This window comes from Topomyia yanbarensis, chromosome 1, assembly GCF_030247195.1.
Source record: "Topomyia yanbarensis strain Yona2022 chromosome 1, ASM3024719v1, whole genome shotgun sequence".
In the NCBI taxonomy this organism is placed as follows: domain Eukaryota; kingdom Metazoa; phylum Arthropoda; class Insecta; order Diptera; family Culicidae; genus Topomyia; species Topomyia yanbarensis.
The window spans coordinates 104,818,445-104,839,317 of record NC_080670.1 but is presented as its reverse complement, the minus strand read 5'-3'; the positions used below and the strand labels follow the sequence as shown (position 1 = coordinate 104,839,317).

Below are 20,873 nucleotides of genomic sequence, written 5' to 3'. Positions count from 1 at the left end.
ATTTGATTCATTTGATTCATTTGATTCATTTGATTCATTTGATTCATTTGATTCATTTGATTCATTTGATTCATTTGATTCATTTGATTCATTTGATTCATTTGATTCATTTGATTCATTTGATTCATTTGATTCATTTGATTCATTTGATTCATTTGATTCATTTGATTCATTTGATTCATTTGATTCATTTGATTCATTTGATTCATTTGATTCATTTGATTCATTTGATTCATTTGATTCATTTGATTCATTTGATTCATTTGATTCATTTGATTCATTTGATTCATTTGATTCATTTGATTCATTTGATTCATTTGATTCATTTGATTCATTTGATTCATTTGATTCATTTGATTCATTTGATTCATTTGATTCATTTGATTCATTTGATTCATTTGATTCATTTGATTCATTTGATTCATTTGATTCATTTGATTCATTTGATTCATTTGATTCATTTGATTCATTTGATTCATTTGATTCTTTTGATTCATTTGATTCATTTGATTCATTTGATTCATTTGATTCATTTGATTCATTTGATTCATTTGATTCATTTGATTCATTTGATTCATTTGATTCATTTGATTCATTTGATTCATTTGATTCATTTGATTCATTTGATTCATTTGATTCATTTGATTCATTTGATTCATTTGATTCATTTGATTCATTTGATTCATTTGATTCATTTGATTCATTTGATTCATTTGATTCATTTGATTCATTTGATTCATTTGATTCATTTGATTCATTTGATTCATTTGATTCATTTGATTCATTTGATTCATTTGATTCATTTGATTCATTTGATTCATTTGATTCATTTGATTCATTTGATTCATTTGATTCATTTGATTCATTTGATTCATTTGATTCATTTGATTCATTTGATTCGTTTGATTCATTTGATTCGTTTGATTTATTTGATTCATTTGATTTATTTGATTCATTTGATTCATTTGATTCATTTGATTCATTTGATTCATTTGATTCATTTGATTCATTTGATTCATTTGATTCATTTGATTCATTTGATTCATTTGATTCATTTGATTCATTTGATTCATTTGATTCATTTGATTCATTTGATTCATTTGATTCATTTGATTCATTTGATTCATTGGATTTATTTGATTCATTTGATTAATTTGATTAATTTGATTAATTTGATTCATTTGATTAATTTGATTAATTTGATTAATTTGATTAATTTGATTAATTTGATTAATTTGATTAATTTGATTAATTTGATTAATTTGATTAATTTGATTCATTTGATTCATTTGATTCATTTGATTCATTTGATTCATTTGATTCATTTGATTCATTTGATTCATTTGATTCATTTGATTCATTTGATTCATTTGATTCATTTGATTCATTTGAATCATTTGAATCATTTGAATCATTTGATTCATTTGATTCATTTGATTCATTTGATTCATTTGATTCATTTGATTCATTTGATTCATTTGATTCATTTGATTTATTTGATTCATTTGATTCATTTGTTTCATTTGATTCATTTGATTCACTTGATTCATTTGATTCATTTGATTCATTTGATTCATTTGATTCATTTGATTCATTTGATTCATTTGATTCATTTGATTCATTTGATTCATTTGATTCATTTGATTCATTTGATTCATTTGATTCATTTGATTCATTTGATTCATTTGATTCATTTGATTCATTTGATTCATTTGATTCATTTGATTCATTTGGTTCATTTGGTTCATTTGATTCATTTGATTCATTTGATTCATTTGATTCATTTGATTCATTTGATTCATTTGATTCATTTGATTCATTTGATTCATTTGATTCATTTGATTCATTTGATTCATTTGATTCATTTGATTCATTTGATTCATTTGATTCATTTGATTCATTTGATTCATTTGATTCATTTGATTCATTTGATTCATTTGATTCATTTGATTCATTTGATTCATTTGATTCATTTGATTCATTTGATTCATTTGATTCATTTGATTCATTTGATTCATTTGATTCATTTGATTCATTTGATTCATTTGATTCATTTGATTCATTTGATTCATTTGATTCATTTGATTCATTTGATTCATTTGATTCATTTGATTCATTTGATTCATTTGATTCATTTGATTCATTTGATTCATTTGATTGATTTGACTGATTTGATTCATTTGATTCATTTGACTCATTTGATTCATTTGATTCATTTGATTCATTTGATTCATTTGATTCATTTGATTCATTTGATTCATTTGATTCATTTGATTCATTTGATTCATTTGATTCATTTGATTCATTTGATTCATTTGATTCATTTGATTCATTTGATTCATTTGATTCATTTGATTCATTTGATTCATTTGATTCATTTGATTCATTTGATTCATTTGATTCATTTGATTCATTTGATTCGTTTGATTCATTTGATTCATTTGATTCATTTGATTCATTTGATTCATTTGATTCATTTGATTCATTTGATTCATTTGATTCATTTGATTCATTTGATTCATTTGATTCATTTGATTCATTTGATTCATTTGATTCATTTGATTCATTTGATTCATTTGATTCATTTGATTCATTTGATTCATTTGATTCATTTGATTCATTTGATTCATTTGATTCATTTGATTCATTTGATTCATTTGATTCATTTGATTCATTTGTTTCATTTGATTCATTTGATTCATTTGATTCATTTGATTCATTTGATTCATTTGATTCATTTGATTCATTTGATTCATTTGATTCATTTGATTCATTTGATTCATTTGATTCATTAGATTCATTAGATTCATTAGATTTATTGGATTCATTAGATTCATTAGATTCATTAGATTCATTAGATTCATTAGATTCATTAGATTCATTAGATTCATTTGATTCATTTGATTCATTTGATTCACTTGATTCATTTGATTCATTTGATTCATTTGAATCATTTGATTCATTTGATTCATTTGATTCTTTTGATTCATTTGATTCATTTGATTCATTTGATTCACTTGATTCATTTGATTCATTTGATTCATTTGATTCATTTGATTCATTTGATTCGTGTGATTCATTTGATTCATTTGATTCATTTGATTCATTTGATTCATTTTAATCATTTGATTCATTTGATTCATTTGATTCATTTGATTCATTTGATTCATTTGATTCATTTGATTCATTTGATTCATTTGATTCATTTGATTCATTTGATTCATTTGATTCATTTGATTCATTTGATTCATTTGATTCATTTGATTCATTTGATTCATTTGATTCATTTGATTCATTTGATTCATTTGATTCATTTGATTCATTTGATTCATTTGATTCATTTGATTCATTTGATTCATTTGATTCATTTGATTCATTTGATTCATTTGATTCATTTGATTCATTTGATTCATTTGATTCATTTGATTCATTTGATTCATTTGATTCATTTGATTCATTTGATTCATTTGATTCATTTGATTCATTTGATTCATTTGATTCATTTGATTCATTTGATTCATTCGATTCATTTGATTCATTTGATTCATTTGATTCATTTGATTCATTTGATTCATTTGATTCATTTGATTCATTTGATTCATTTGATTCATTTGATTCATTTGATTCATTTGATTCATTTGATTCATTTGATTCATTTGATTCATTTGATTCATTTGATTCATTTGATTCATTTGATTCATTTGATTCATTTGATTCATTTGATTCATTTGATTCATTTGATTCATTTGATTCATTTGATTCATTTGATTCATTTGATTCATTTGATTCATTTGATTCATTTGATTCATTTGATTCATTTGATTCATTTGATTCATTTGATTCATGTGATTCATGTGATTCATGTGATTCATGTGATTCATTAAATTCATTTGATTCATTTGATTCATTTGATTCATTTGATTCATTTGATTCATTTGATTCATTTGATTCTTTAGATTCATTTGATTCATTTGAATCATTTGATTCATTTGATTCATTTGATTCTTTTGATTCATTTGATTCATTTGATTCATTTGATTCATTTGATTCATTTGATTCATTTGATTCATTTGATTCGTGTGATTCATTTGATTCATTTGATTCATTTGATTCATTTGATTCATTTGATTCATTTGATTCATTTGATTCATTTGATTCATTTGATTCATTTGATTCATTTGATTCATTTGATTCATTTGATTCATTTGATTCATTTGATTCATTTGATTCATTTGATTCATTTGATTCATTTGATTCATTTGATTCATTTGATTCATTTGATTCATTTGATTCATTTGATTCATTTGATTCATTTGATTCATTTGATTCATTTGATTCATTTGATTCATTTGATTCATTTGATTCATTTGATTCATTTGATTCATTTGATTCATTTGATTCATTTGATTCATTTGATTCATTTGATTCATTTGATTCATTTGATTCATTTGATTCATTTGATTCATTTGATTCATTTGATTCATTTGATTCATTTGATTCATTTGATTCATTTGATTCATTTGATTCATTTGATTCATTTGATTCATTTGATTCATTTGATTCATTTGATTCATTTGATTCATTTGATTCATTTGATTCATTTGATTCATTTGATTCATTTGATTCATTTGATTCATTTGATTCATTTGATTCATTTGATTCATTTGATTCATTTGATTCATTTGATTCATTTGATTCATTTGATTCATTTGATTCATTTGATTCATTTGATTCATTTGATTCATTTGATTCATTTGATTCATTTGATTCATTTGATTCATTTGATTCATTTGATTCATTTGATTCATTTGATTCATTTGATTCATTTGATTCATTTGATTCATTTGATTCATTTGATTCATTTGATTCATTTGATTCATTTGATTCATTTGATTCATTTGATTCATTTGATTCATTTGACTCATTTGATTCATTTGATTCATTTGATTCATTTGATTCATTTGATTCATTTGATTCATTTGATTCATTTGATTCATTTGATTCATTTGATTCATTTGATTCATTTGATTCATTTGATTCATTTGATTCATTTGATTCATTTGATTCATTTGATTCATTTGATTCATTTGATTCATTTGATTCATTTGATTCATTTGATTCATTTGATTCATTTGATTCATTTGATTCATTTGATTCATTTGATTCATTTGATTCATTTGATTCATTTGATTCATTTGATTCATTTGATTCATTTGATTCATTTGATTCATTTGATTCATTTGATTCATTTGATTCATTTGATTCATTTGATTCATTTGATTCATTTGATTCATTTGATTCATGTGATTCATGTGATTCATGGGATTCATGTGATTCCTGTGACTCACTTGATTCATTTGATTCATTTGACTCATTTGACTCATTTGATTCATTTGATTCATTTGATTCATTTGATTCATTTGATTCATTTGATTCATTTGATTCATTTGATTAATTTGATTCATTTGATTCATTTGATTCATGTGATTCATGTGATTCATTAGATTCATTTGATTCATTTGATTCATTTGATTCATTTGATTCATTTGATTCATTTGATTCATTTGATTCACTTGATTCTTTAGATTCATTTGATTCATTTGAATCATTTGATTCATTTGATTCATTTGATTCTTTTGATTCATTTGATTCATTTGATTCATTTGATTCATTTGATTCACTTGATTCATTTGATTCATTTGATTCGTGTGATTCATTTGATTCATTTGATTCATTTGATTCATTTGATTCATTTGATTCATTTGATTCATTTGATTCATTTGATTCATTTGATTCATTTGATTCATTTGATTCATTTGATTCATTTGATTCATTTGATTCATTTGATTCATTTGATTCATTTGATTCATTTGATTCATTTGATTCATTTGATTCATTTGATTCATTTGATTCATTTGATTCATTTGATTCATTTGATTCATTTGATTCATTTGATTCATTTGATTCATTTGATTCATTTGATTCATTTGATTCATTTGATTCATTTGATTCATTTGATTCATTTGATTCATTTGATTCATTTGATTCATTTGATTCATTTGATTCATTTGATTCATTTGATTCAATTGATTCATTTAATTCATTTGATTCATTTGATTCATTTGATTCATTTGATTCATTTGATTCATTTGATTCATTTGATTCATTTGATTCATTTGATTCATTTGATTCATTTGATTCATTTGATTCATTTGATTCATTTGATTCATTTGATTCATTTGATTCATTTGATTCATTTGATTCATTTGATTCATTTGATTCATTTGATTCATTTGATTCATTTGATTCATTTGATTCATTTGATTCATTTGATTCATTTGATTCATTTGATTCATTTGATTCATTTGATTCATTTGATTCATTTGATTCATTTGATTCATTTGATTCATTTGATTCATTTGATTCATTTGATTCATTTGATTCATTTGATTCATTTGATTCATTTGATTCATTTGATTCATTTGATTCATTTGATTCATTTGATTCATTTGATTCATTTGATTCATTTGATTCATTTGATTCATTTGATTCATTTGATTCATTTGATTCATTTGATTCATTTGATTCATTTGATTCATTTGATTCATTTGATTCATTTGATTCATTTGATTCATTTGATTCATTTGATTCATTTGATTCATGTGATTCATGTGATTCATGGGATTCATGGGATTCATGTGATTCCTGTGACTCACTTGATTCATTTGATTCATTTGACTCATTTGACTAATTTGATTCATTTGATTCATTTGATTCATTTGATTCATTTGATTCATTTGATTCATTTGATTCATTTGATTCATTTGATTCATTTGATTCATTTGATTCACTTGATTCATTTGATTCATTTGATTCATTTGATTCATTTGATTCATTTGATTCATTTGATTCATTTGATTCATTTGATTCATTTGATTCATTTGATTCATTTGATTCATTTGATTCATTTGATTCATTTGATTCATTTGATTCATTTGATTCATTTGATTCATTTGATTTATTTGATTCATTTGATTTATTTGATTCATTTGATTCATTTGATTCATTTGATTCATTTGATTCATTTGATTCATTTGATTCACTTGATTCACTTGATTCATTTGATTCATTTGATTCATTTGATTCATTTGATTCATTTGATTCATTTGATTCATTTGATTCATTTGATTCATTTGATTCATTTGATTCATTTGATTCATTTGATTCATTTGATTCATTTGATTCATTTGATTCATTTGATTCATTTGATTCATTTGATTTATTTGATTCATTTGATTTATTTGATTCATTTGATTCATTTGATTCATTTGATTCATTTGATTCATTTTATTCATTTGATTCATTTGATTCATTTGATTCATTTGATTCATTTGATTCATTTGATTCATTTGATTCATTTGATTCATTTGATTCATTTGATTCATTTGATTCATTTGATTCATTTGATTCATTTGATTCATTTGATTCATTTGATTCATTTGATTCATTTGATTCATTTGATTCATTTGATTCGTTTGATTCATTTGATTCATTTGATTCATTTGACTCATTTGATTCATTTGATTCATTTGATTCATTTGACTCATTTGATTCATTTGATTCATTTGATTCATTTGATTCATTTGATTCATTTGATTCATTTGATTCATTTGATTCATTTGATTCATTTGATTCATTTGATTCATTTGATTCACTTGATTCATTTGATTCATTTGATTCATTTGATTCATTTGATTCATTTGATTCATTTGATTCATTTGATTCATTTGATTCATTTGATTCATTTGATTCATTTGATTCATTTGATTCATTTGATTCATTTGATTCATTTGATTCATTTGATTCATTTGATTTATTTGATTCATTTGATTCATTTGATTCATTGGATTTATTTGATTCATTGGATTTATTTGATTCATTTGATTTATTTGATTCATTTGATTCATTTGATTCATCTGATTCATTTGATTCATTTGATTCATTTGATTCATTTGATTCATTTGATTCATTTGATTCATTTGATTCATTTGATTCATTTGATTCATTTGATTCATTTGATTCATTTGATTCATTTGATTCATTTGTTTTATTTGTTTTATTTGATTTATTTGATTTATTTGATTCATTTGATTCATTTGATTCATTTGATTCATTGGATTTATTTGATTCATTGGATTTATTTGATTCATTTGATTCATTTGATTCATTTGATTCATTTGATTCATTTGATTCATTTGATTCATTTGATTCATTTGATTCATTTGATTCATTTGATTCATTTGATTCATTTGATTCATTTGATTCATTTGATTCATTTGATTCATTTGATTCATTTGATTCATTTGATTCATTTGATTCATTTGATTCATTTGATTCATTTGATTCATTTGATTCATTTGATTCATTTGATTCATTTGATTCATTTGATTCGTTTGATTCATTTGATTCATTTGATTCATTTGATTCATTTGATTCATTTGATTCATTTGATTCATTTGATTCATTTGATTCATTTGATTCATTTGATTCATTTGATTCATTTGATTCATTTGATTCATTTGATTCATTTGATTCATTTGATTCATTTGATTCATTTGATTCATTTGATTCATTTGATTCATTTGATTCATTTGATTCATTTGATTCATTTGATTCATTTGATTCATTTGATTCATTTGATTCATTTGATTCATTTGATTCATTTGATTCATTTGATTCATTTGATTCATTTGATTCATTTGATTCATTTGATTCATTTGATTCATTTGATTCATTTGATTCATTTGATACAATTGATTCATTTGATTCATTTGATTCATTTGATTCATTTGATTCATTTGATTCATTTGGTTCATTTGATTCATTTGATTCATTTGATTCATTTGATTCATTTGATTCATTTGATTCATTTGATTCATTTGATTCATTTGATTCATTTGATTCATTTGATTCATTTGATTCATTTGATTCATTTGATTCTGTCGATATGCACAGGTAGAGCAGGTGAATAGAACGACTTACAGGTGCGAATTTAAATCAGCGTAGAGGAACGGTTGCAGGTAAGTATGATATCTTTCACTTTACAGGTACGCGCCGGGTTCGGTGAATCGACGAGCGGCACAGTAACACAGGTAAGTAAATTACTCCCCTTTTTTTACACTCACTGACACTATTTTATTTGTCTAAATTTATTCACCTTAAATTATTTATTTATTCACTAACTTACACTATTCAATTTAGCTTTAAAGTATCGATTTAAAATCGCGCACTCGCAAATGAACTGCTCACTTATTGGATTGTTGATCGGTTTGACGTTTTGATTTCAGCTGACGACTAAGAGGCGCGACCACGGACGGCGCCCCCTTTTATATGTTTTAACCGGGAGCTGGTTGCAGAAGATAGCTACCACGGTTTGGGCATCGATAAAACGATCGATGAACGATGGAGCCATTGGTCGTTTGCATGCGCCGCTGAGACATAGGTGGCGCGCTGTTACCATTTTTCGTTTTGCACGAACATACTGCCCCCGTCAGAAAGTTCATTCCTTTCTGACACGCCAATAACGTCGTCGATGATCCCAGGAGATATCTCGATGAGTATGCCGTGTATGTTGTGTTGTTGTTTCGTCACTCGAGCGATGTTGTGTGTTGATGACAGCAGCAACATAAAATTAACCACAAAAAGAAGACCCGGTAGAGGGTTTTAAATAAACTAAATTAGTTGGACAGGTTCTTACCTTGCCCAACTGGTATAAGGGCCTTAATGTTTTTGTTTTCAGGTACTGCTGGCAGGAACAAGTAAGTAAAGACGATGACGATGAAGGAAGCGATGATGTGTACATTGACGATGTGTGAATCGGCAGGTAAGTAATAAAATTTGTAGTGCGATAATGTTTACTCTGTCGATGGGTGGTTTATCTGGTGCAGATGAAGTCGGCGGCAGGTGTTTACACTTGTCTGATGATCTCGATGACAATTACCGTCCGTCGACAGGAACATGAAATCCAAAAGAGAAGACCCGGTAGAGGGTTTCAGGAAAACTAAAATTGTTGGACAGGTTCTTACCTTGCCCAAACAGTATGAGGGCCTTGTATTTATGGATTGCAGATGCTGTAATGCGATGATGATGTTTGCATCGAACAGGTAGGTGATTAATTTTTCTGGTACTTGTCCGATGGTTGGATGATGACCGTCCATCAGCAGCATGAAATAGGAAAACAGAAGACCCGGTAGAGGGTTTTTGGAAAATGAAGGTGTTGGACAGGTGCTTACCTTGTCCCAACAATATGCGGGCCCTAATTATTTTAGCTTTCAGGTGCTGCTGGCTGGAACAGGTGAGTATCGACGATCGTGCTGGAAGTTGATGATTCGCGAAGAATAGACCTTTCTCGTCAAAAAATTTTATATGCAGAACAGCTTCCGTTTTCATCGCTGGATCGATTCTGACTACTGTCACGTTAATTTGGTGTCTCTAACTATTGAAAAAATCAAAAATTCTTCGAACTGCCCATTTTACTCTGTATTCCCCTGTCCTATTTTACCTCGATTCTCCATACTTTTACACCATTTGGATGAACTTCGAGTGGGGAATATGAAATAATATAGTTATAGGCGGGTAGCCTATAACAAAGTTCCAGTAGCCTACCGCTCGCCGGCATCTCTTTTAATCTGGCTATTCACCGTTTCGTTTACTGGGTATGAACTTCAAGAGTTCATTCCAATTTGTCAAAAACATTGTTTTGACGTAGATGAACCCCAAAACAGTGTTGCAGAATATACCGATTTATCGATATCTAAACCGATTTTTAATTTCAAAACCAATAAAATTATTAAAAATACCGATTTCTTTTTTCTTACCAAAAATAACGATTTTCATATAATAAGATCAATTAATATTACGTTTGGACCTTTTTAGAAAATGTCTTCACCACATCAAATCATCCGGAAATTGATTCAGCAATCTGCCAGGTTACTATCAAAATTTCAAATAAAGCTCAACAACCGATTCTGAAATCGATTGAGCTCGGTAGGTTTGATTACATAACATTAGAATGATCTATAATTTAAAACCAATAATTTGCAGGTAACGTTTGGTTAACATACATCTTCACACCGATAAATACCTATTTTTTATTTAGAACTATACCGATATTAGATTTTTTTCAGTACCAGTAGAAAGTGGAAGTACTCCGGAGCAAACAGAGAGAAAATCGTTCCTATGTTCTCTTTTTTCTTCTTCCGTTAGCAAACTGGAGTAAAAAGCAAGTATTTTTTGCTTCTGTTTGCTCCGGAGCAACTTAAGAATTCTGTGTACTAGAACCAACCTATTATACAAAACCATCTGACAACGCTGCTCTAAAGTGAAAAGTGCTCTTCAAACATCGATAACATCTTTTTTGTTTTTTCCAGTTTTCTCTATATAGGTATACCTATCTGATATGCACGGCTCACAGAAAGGTGTATGCCCAAAAGGTATTTGTGCGGATCTGCGAATTCGGTTTTTGTGGACTAATTCGACCAAGGGCTATGATGTAGCAGCGGTGGAGAGTAAATCCAATCATACGGCTTCATCCCACCCCGGCAGCAGATGAGCGCTGGCGAATGTTCTCAGCCACCTGGAGGAGGAGGTACAGTGCGGAAGAAATGTTACCAGATTTCGCCGATCTGGTACCTGGACTTTTTTGATAATCTCAGAGATTGGGTGTGCAGATGGGCGGTTGGAGTTCTGGGAGGGAACGACTGGTAACTTTAAGGTAAATTGTATGGAGTCATTTGTTTTTTATTACAACTATTGACGGACGTTTCATTGCAGGGTATATATGAAGACAAAAACACCCACAACAATGGGGTAACGAACATAAAGCTCGCCGGTGACAAAGTGATAGTCGCACGGTTGAGTGGACGAATCGATTCTCTGAGACTGGAAACGTACACGCAAGGTTGTCAGATCGATTGGGGATTTACGTCTGCATATGGGCGAAGTAAGTTCTATGTTTCAAGCATTTTTTTAAGCTCACCTAGGGCGCAGAACAGACAGATTTTACTTGTTATTTTAAAATACTGTATATTCTAAGTCATTTAATTTTCAGTCTGCAATAAGTATGTCATCAAGTGCCTTAATTCTTATTCTTTTTTAGCCCACGTACGCACCGGTTCGGCAGGAAGCATTAGTTTATTTCAGCAATCCGTCCACAACGTTGCCAGCTCAATATAACGCATCCGAGGAGGAGCTTCGATGTATCCTGGAGTTTCACCAGCAGGGTCACCGGTGACATGTTTGGAACCACCTATTGCAATTCACCCTAAACGGCCATTGCGGTCCTATCACATGTATTTTCATAGACCAGTGGCAGGCCGAGATGGGAGCATCTGGTCGCCAGGATGGTGTGCTATGTGTGTGGGACTTGAACTAGAACAGCTCCTACAAGACAATGGTTACGAGAGTGTTCAGCAGACCGTTGGCAAGGGAGTGGATAATTTTTATAGTGTCGATTGTTGATAACAGGATCATTTAATGGCGCCGCAATTTAATACAGAGAAAGTTACTAAATACATTTTTATAATAAACAAGACTTCTATTTACATTGCTTTCAATCAGATAATTGATGTTAGAACTTGCTTTTCCTCTTTTATTTTCCCATTACCGCCTCCAGCGAACGCGTGGATGCTTTCGGTCGCGGTAGAATCCTTAATTTTTCCTTTTCGCATGCTACCATTCCTTGACCTGTTGTACAGCTTCTTGTGTCCCATCAAATGACTACGTTCAACAAATCTTTTTCCACACAAATCACAGCCATGGGGTCGTTCGCCAACATGCCTGCGATTATGCTGGGTCAAATGTGCTCTTCGAAGAAATTCCTGCTGGGCGTTCGTTTGTATGGATTTGCATGTGCCGAGTCACGTGAGAATATTTTATAAACCCGCCACCACAGACTTCACATCTGAATTCTCGATCTTTGCTGTGGATAAGTTAGTGCTGTGTAAGTTCTTTAGATTCAAGAAACATTCTACCACAGATGTCGCAACTAAATATCTGATCCGCAAGATTCATATCGATGTGAACACGCTGGTGACGTTTCAAACTGCTTCTTTCTACGTAACCTTTGCCACAGATATCACACTTATACAGACGCCAGTATCCATGCGCATGTGGCGAGTGAGTTCAGCACTAGTTATGAATTCTTTGCCACAAATATCGCACTTGTGCGATCTCTCACCCGCATGGATAAGTTTGTGTCGCGTGAGACTACTGCTTTCGGTAAACTTCCTACTGCAAATATCGCAAACGCAAGCCTGATCTTTATGGGTAAGCCGGTGCTGATCCAACTGCTCAGAAGTGAAAAATTCTCTGCCTCTCATATCCATATCCGACAATGGTGCCGTGGTTCGCCGGTGTGTATCCGTTTGTGCCGGCTTAGATTTATACCCTTGGTGTATGCTTTACCGCAAATATCACAGGAGTACGGTCGCGTGCCGGCATGTACGCGCTTGTGAACTGCCAGCTGTCTCTTCTTGGGGAATGATTGGTCACACATTCCGCATTCATAGGTTTTGTTGATGGTTATTTGCAGTACGGTGGCATGTGTGAAATTGTCACCTGGACTTGCTGATTGTGTTGTCTGTCTAGAATGAAAATAGGGAAAAATGCATTCGATATTAATATTTTTTTTATTAAAAAGTATTCCTATATTTTAAAATCTCCGAAAAACGGGTTATGATCTCAAAAAATCTAACTTATTTTCGAAGCATATGAATTCAATGAAGCGGAATAAGCATATCATAACGACTTACCGTTCACCTATCTCCACCTCCTCTAGTTGCCAGGATGGTGTGCTATGTGTGTGGGACACATTTAGGTACACTAGTCTTATGGGGCGACAATACTGGAGATGTAGCTCGGGAAGTCAGGCTTGACTGTTCCAATTCACAACTAAGTCCGAAGATTATGCTACCTGCCAGTGGTTCGGTAATTTGTAACTACAGAAATCAAATGTGAATCGTTTGTTTCCCACTGAAAAGTGGTTCGGTCCGGGGAATCGTAATGGGCCAGCTAACGAAAACAAATGTACAGCAGCAGCCTCTGAACGAAGCCATTGCTAGCACGAGTCTTTAATTTGGAAGGATAGTTGCTGAGGACCATTCTCACAATAGTATAAAAGTTCTAAGTTCTAACCTCAAAAACAGACAACAATAAAATGTATTTCTTTCAAAGTTGATAATATCCATTACATGATCAAATGCGCTGATGGGTTACGCTTTGGATTCAGCTATATTCCATCGTCATTGGAGCTAGATCACAGAATCATGTTAATTTGACAGGCTGCAAGTGTTATTAGTAGCACAAACAGCTAGCAGCCCAGCTTGTATTGTTCTTTCTGCTTGCAACCAACCTGGTTATATTGATGTCAATGCTAAATTCGCTGTTACAGCTGTATGGTCGCTATACTGTCCCATTTGTTATGGGATTTGTTATTAACATGGGATAGTTATGCTTCAGAATATATTGGCTCAAATGGCACGTTCCCCGTACACAATAAATTAAATTATTGCTGAGAAATTTTTGTTGTACATGAATAAAACATACCTATTTTCTCGTTACCTATGGCTAAATAACCATTAGAAAGGTTATGAGTTTATGTTGTCGCATTTTATAATCATTTATACTACTTTCAAGCGATCGATTTTTAAGATACGACTCGCATTTTAACCACCCCGTCACCGAGCCATCAAAATAAAATTAAGTCATACTCCTAATGAACTAATATTTATTAAAACATTTACTAAATAAAAACATAGATCTGATAGTTCGTTTGCAAAAAACCACCGAAGCACAGTGAGTTGGTGTTAAAGCTCTATCTTGGATCCTAATGCTGCAGGATTTTGCCAACATTTATTTTTATTCAAAAAAAGTATCACGTGAACATTATGTATATGGACTTCTAAATTTGGTAAATGTTACGAATCACATTCGGCCTGGCCTTGGGTACAAGATAATAACTGCTTGATCTCCCACGAGCATGGTCCTGCCGGAGTGTTTGCCTCGCCCGATACCGGGGCTAGGCGAGGCTGCCTCTTGTGAATCGGAACCGCTGAACATTCCGATGAGGGTATGTCCAACGGTATTACCGACGGAGCCGATCGCTACACTACCAGCAGTAGCTGGACCTTCGTACCAGCAGTAGCTTGACGCAGGCTGGACCTTCGGCTAACTCGATTCCGGCGAGGTGGAGCGGCTGCAATTGGTGCGGACCTATGAAGCGATGTATATAATTTCAAGGACATCAATGCAATTACCAGTGAGCATCAAAATGTTTCGTGGCTAACGCTGTAATTCAGCAAAAAAACAAAACAAGTTGAATTGATCGCAACAAATAAAATCGCTTTCTTCAACGAATCGTGGACAAGAAAAATGCCAAATTTAACGGAACATTGCCTAATGACGTCAAATAAAAATGAAAGCCTAGCGAGCGTGTTAATACAAGATAATCGCATTTAAAAGTGAACCAAATCAAGTTTCTCATACTGTGGTCGAATAAAAAAAATTCCAAGTCTATGTAAACAAGCTCTGCGAACTGTCAAAAAAGTGAGGTTAAACATTTTCATCCAATGTTCTACAGCGAGAGGTTCATTTTAGTTTGTTTACATTGCTAATGAATTTTGTACTGCGATTCACCACTTCATTTACCGCGTTGCCAAGAACTTAAGTGAAAATATTCAAAGCAGTGCTGCCCAAACGCACATTTTAAGTCCCACCATTCTTGCTGAGGTGAAAAAAATATTCAACATTCTTGCATATTTCAATTTTTAAAAAATCATTAAAAAATCATGATAGCTCCTAAAAATCTCATTTTTACGGAAATGTTCTTATAAATGTGTAATCTTTCGATTAAAAATAAGAAAAACAGGTGTTAGGTCTGACGAGAAAGGTCTATTTACATGTTTACATGTTTACAATGGGTAGGTGTTGAATTTAATTTTTCTGCTGCTGATGAAATTGGCAGCAAACAAATTTTTGATACCGGTCGAGTGTATCGGCCGGTCGGTGTCTGAAGAGTGACGACACGCGTTGTTCCGTCGTCGCCGGGGTGAAGCTCGATGATTCTTCCAATCGGCCAGCTCATCGGTGGAGAATTTTCGTCTTTGATGACTACCAACTGGTTCTTTCGGATGGGCACAGGTGGATTACACCATTTCGAACGGGATTGTAGCGTTGACAGATATTCCAAGTGCCATCGTTTCCACAGCTGTTGGAACATTTTTTGAATTTGCTGCCACTGTCGAAGTCTGTTGAAAGGAATGTCGGTGACATCTATGTCCGGGACAGCCTTCAGCGCAGCTCCAGTGAGAAAATGACCTGGTGTGAGTACTTCCAAGTCGGTAGATTCGTCGGACAGTGGCACAAGCGGGCGAGAGTTGAGGCAGCACTCGATTTGTGCTAACAGTGTTTCCATCGAGTCGTAGGCGAGCGTGTGCGTTCCAAGTACTCGAACGAAATGCTTTTGAGCAGATGCTATTGCGGCCTCCCATAGGCCACCAAAGTGTGATGCTCGTGGGGGGTTAAAATGCCAACGATTTCCATTTTCGGCACAGTCGCGGGCGATTGTTTGCTGATGATCCTTGCTTCGCACTATTTGACGAAGTTCGTTGGCTGCTCCTACGAAATTGCGGCCGTTGTCGCTGTAGATTTCGTTGCACAGTCCGCGTCGGGAGACGAATCTGCGAAGTGCTTCGATGAATTTCGCTGTGCTTAGGTCACTCACCAGTTCAATATGCACAGCTTTCGTTGCAAAGCATACAAAAACTGCAACGTAGGCTTTGGTGGGTGCAGCTCGTCGATGGGGTGGTTTTAAAAGAATTGGTCCCCAGTAGTCGACGCCGGTCGATGAGAATGGTTGAGCTGCGGTGATTCGCGCTGCGGGTAGTTCAGCCATGAATTGTTCAAGCAGTTTGGGACGCGCTCGAAAGCAAATCACACACTTGTGAACTGTTCGTTTGGCCAAACTTAGTCAGTATCGTAAGCGAAGAAGGTTAAGCAGAAGTTGGGGTGCTGCGTGTAAATTCTTCTCGTGATAGTGGCGAACGAGTAGGACGGAGAAGTGATGAGAAGCCGGAAGAAGAATCTGATGTTTGCTGTCGTACTGCTGATTGGCCTTCCCCAATCTACCGCCGATGCTAATCACCTTATCTGCGCCGATAAAGGGATGAAACCAACGGATGCGAGATTTTGCGGATACAGTTTGTACTTGTTGGAGGGCCTTGTACTCGTTGCTGAAGCTTTGCTGTTGGATGAGTCTGATGATCGTCGCTTCTTCTTCCTTCTGCTCGTCGACTGTGAGATGTGCTGATTCCGCTCGTGCTGTAGAAGTTTTCCGACAGTTCTGAAGAAATCGTCGACAGTAAGCGGCTACTCGGACCATATGTACTGCTGGTACTTTTCGTGCTTCCATGAGGACTTCGGGAGGCTGATTAGCGTTCGGTTGTTGAATTGGCCAGTCGCGTTGGTCGCTCTGCAGCCATTGAGATCCTTGCCACCAAAGATCGTTTTGTAGAAGGGTTTCTGCGGGTATTCCTCTGGAAATGTGGTCTGCTGGGTTTTGCTGGCCTGCTACGTGGTTCCAAGAGCAGTTTTGCGTGGCGGTCTGAATCTTGGAGACTCGATTGGCCACGAACGTTGTCCAGGTCGACGGAGAAGAATTTAGCCAACTCAGCACGATGGTAGAATCGACCCAAAAGAACGTTTCAGTGTGTATTTGGAGCGATGACGTCACCTTCTCGTAGAGTTCAGACAGAAGGGCACCGCAGAGCTCGAGTCGGGGAATGCTTTGTTTTTTCAGGGGTGCGACCTTCAATTTCGCAGTCAGCAGACAAACTTTGACTGCACTAGAGGCATCTGTCGAGCGGACGTAGACACACGAGCCGTATGCGTGTTCCGAAGCGTCGGAGAAGAAATGCAGCTGGACTGATACGGGATTGACGAGAAGAATGCAACGGTCGATGCGCAAATCGTTCAGCCGATGGAGTTGCGATTGGTACTCTTGCCAGCGTTCTTTGATGGCGGTCGGTAGTTCGTTGTCCCAGCTCCAAATCTTGCCGTCGTCGTCCTTCAAGGTCCAGAGTGTCTGCATGAACATTTTGGCGGTAGTTACGACGGGTCCGACAAGTCCAAGCGGATCAAACAAACGTGCGATATATGACAGTGCGATGCGTTTCGTAAGCGGTGCATCTGTTGTTGGCTGAGGAAGCTGAATTTTGTAGCGGAGCTGGTCGGTGGACGGTTCCCAGTGCAGTCCAAGCGTTTTTATGCACGGATCTCGGTCTAAGTCGACTGACCCTTGTACAGCACGATTTTCTGCTGGGATATCCTGTAGTACTGCTTGTTCGTTGGACGCCCATTTGCGGAGTTCGAATCCACCCTTGAGCAACAATGCGTCGAGCTGCTTGCGTAAAGCGATTGTTTCTGCTACGTTGCCTCCACCGGAAAACAGATCGTCGACGTAGAAATCCTTGCGTAGAACTTCAGCTGCTTTAGGGTACTCGTCGCGTTCGTCGTCGGCTAGTTGCTGGAGAACTCTCGTTGCAAGGTATGGTGCGCTGGCTGTGCCGTATGTTACGGTCTTTAGTTCAAAGGTTTCCATCGAAGTGTCGGGGGAAACTCGCCAGACAATTCGTTGCAGTGGAGTGTCCTGCTCGTCTACCAGGACTTGGCGGTACATCTGCTTGATGTCGGCGATCAGCATGACTGGGTGTGTTCGGTTTCGCATGATAATTGATCGCAGGTCTTCTTGCACGGTTGGTCCAACTAGAAGCGCGTCGTTCAGCGATGGTCCGTTGGGGGTTTTACACGACGCATCAAAAACTACCCTCAGTTTGGTCGTCGTGCTATCTTCGCGCACTACAGCATGATGCGGAAGATGGTAGCATGGAGTGGGAGGATTCTCGTAGTCCGTTACGCGATGCATGTGCCCTAGCGCGTGGTATTCCTCGACAGACTAGACGACCTTCTAGCTGGTCAAAACGTCGTAGAGCGGTGCGACGGTTGTCGACGAGGCTAGACAACACATCTTGCTTCAGTGGCAGTCGAACTATGTATCGCCCTTCGGTGTTGCGGGTTACCATGCGACGGAAGTGTTCCTCGCAGGCGGCTTCTTCGACGGAATAGCACGGAGAGGCGTTGTCTTCCTCGATGGACCAAAACCTTTCCATTAGACTGTGCACGTCGTTGACGGTGGCGACATTTGCGACGATTGGAGCAATCGGTTGACCATGAGAAGACCTTCCCGACACTACCCAGCCAAGAACGGAGTTCACGAGTACCGGAAGGTTATCGCCAAGCGGAATTCGACCAGAGACCTTGAATAAGTCGAAGGAAATTTCTGCTCCCAAGATGAGATCGATTGGGTTGGTGCTGCAGAATGACGGATCAGCTAGCTGTATACTCGGCGGAATCTCCCAGGCCGAAGTATCAACAGAAGTCGACGGCAGATCGATGGTAATTTTGGGAAGAACTAGAAATTCCAAGCTAGTCGAATACCTTCCTGTGCGAGAGCGAATTGTGGTTGACAATTTGTGCCTAGCATGCGTCGACGATTGACCGATGCCAGCTATCGGAAGATGGACCTTCTTCCGTTGCGCTTTGAGTCGCTGGGAGAATGATTCGGTAACGAAACAGCATTCGCTACCGGAATCTAGCAACGTGCTGTGTGCTCGCTTCCACTGTCGTCGACAACGATGAGTACAGCAGTAGCAAGTAGAATTGCCTTCCGTCCTTGACTAACGGAAGCGAAACTGGCAGGCTCGATGGTGGCTGACACAGATGCAGTGGGTGGATTGCTGGTAGATGCAGCAGGCGTAGACCTTTTATCTGTGTAGTTGGTTGTCTTCTGACCTGAGCTGGTTGGTTGTTGACTGGAACAAAGCTGAGTATGATGCTTGCCCCGACACTTGCGGCAGGTACTCGTTGACGAACAGTCCTTCGCTTGATGACCCTTCCGCAAGCAGTTCCGACAGAGATGATTGCGACGAACTTCCTTCTTCTTATCCTCCGAACTCATCTTGGAAAACGTCGAGCATTGGTAGAGTGGATGATGGTTGTTGCAGACGATGCACTTCCTTGTGTTGAACTGTGCTGCATTGTTACTTGCGACTGGTCGTTGAGAAGACTTTTTCGCTTGGCCGGAAAAAGGGACATCTACCGTACTGCCCTGGATGTTCTGCAGAACGGTGACCCTACGTTGGATGAATGAGGTCAAGTCCTTGAACGAGATGGCATCCTTCGTCGTTGAAAATTCCTCCCAGTCCCTTCTCGTCGTCGGATCGAGGCGAATACTCAGCATCCGAATCAGCAGAATGTCCCAGCATTGGACCATCTCCCCCAACTGCTGAAGAACCTTGACGTTGGCCTCGAATTTCTCCACCAGTGAATGCAACTCAGAAGCAGACTCTTTTTTCAGCGAAGGGAACTCGAACAACGCATCGACATATGACTGCTTTAACCGCGCAGGGTTTTGAAAATGTTCGATCAGCAAATTCCAAGCCACCACGTAATTGTTTGCGCTGAGTGGAATGGTTTGAATTAGCTTCAAAGCGTCACCCGACAATGACGAACGCAAATAGTAAAACTTCTGTATGTTGGAAAGTTCTACCGAAGAATGGACCAGCGAAACGAATAAATCGTGGAAATTTAACCAGCTATCCAAATTCCCACTAAAGACCGGAAGTTTTACGTCAGGCAAGCGCACCTGCGATGACGACGAAGGGCCACGACTAGTTGAAGGAGAACTAGAGACGCTCGGAACTAAATTTTTATTTTTCGCCAGCAACATTCCCTTGGACCGGTAGTAGGCCGACTCGAGC

At 35.2% G+C, this 20,873-nt stretch overlaps 2 protein-coding genes and 1 long non-coding RNA gene across 5 annotated transcripts in view; 1 reads left to right on the top strand and 2 right to left on the bottom strand.

Moving 5' to 3' along the window:
- The window catches only part of LOC131677955 (uncharacterized), a 53,806-nt gene extending 41,253 nt beyond the window's left edge, over positions 1-12,553 (top strand). Inside the window, exons 2-5 of one of the 3 annotated variants that reach the window (XR_009303538.1) lie at positions 10,936-11,046; positions 11,430-11,773; positions 11,833-12,001; positions 12,158-12,553. This is a non-coding gene — a long non-coding RNA (uncharacterized LOC131677955). Of the gene's footprint in view, positions 1-10,935; positions 11,774-11,832; positions 12,002-12,157 lie in introns of all 3 variants that reach the window. The other 2 variants (XR_009303525.1, XR_009303511.1) reach the window with 2 other exon arrangements.
- A 3,399-nt stretch (positions 12,554-15,952) lies between these two features.
- Positions 15,953-16,951, bottom strand: LOC131696446 (uncharacterized). The gene has a single exon (XM_058984987.1). It carries the CDS (start codon positions 16,949-16,951, stop codon positions 15,953-15,955), a length of 999 nt encoding a protein of 332 aa, XP_058840970.1.
- Positions 16,952-17,026: 75 nt separating this feature from the next.
- LOC131696445 (uncharacterized) lies at positions 17,027-20,842 on the bottom strand. Its single transcript, XM_058984985.1, has 3 exons — positions 19,796-20,842; positions 18,971-19,733; positions 17,027-18,912 (listed from the first exon to the last, which is right to left on the bottom strand). The coding sequence occupies exons 1-3, from the start codon at positions 20,840-20,842 to the stop codon at positions 17,027-17,029; spliced, it is 3,696 nt and encodes a 1,231-aa protein (XP_058840968.1).
- Between the last annotated feature and the right edge of the window lie 31 nt (positions 20,843-20,873).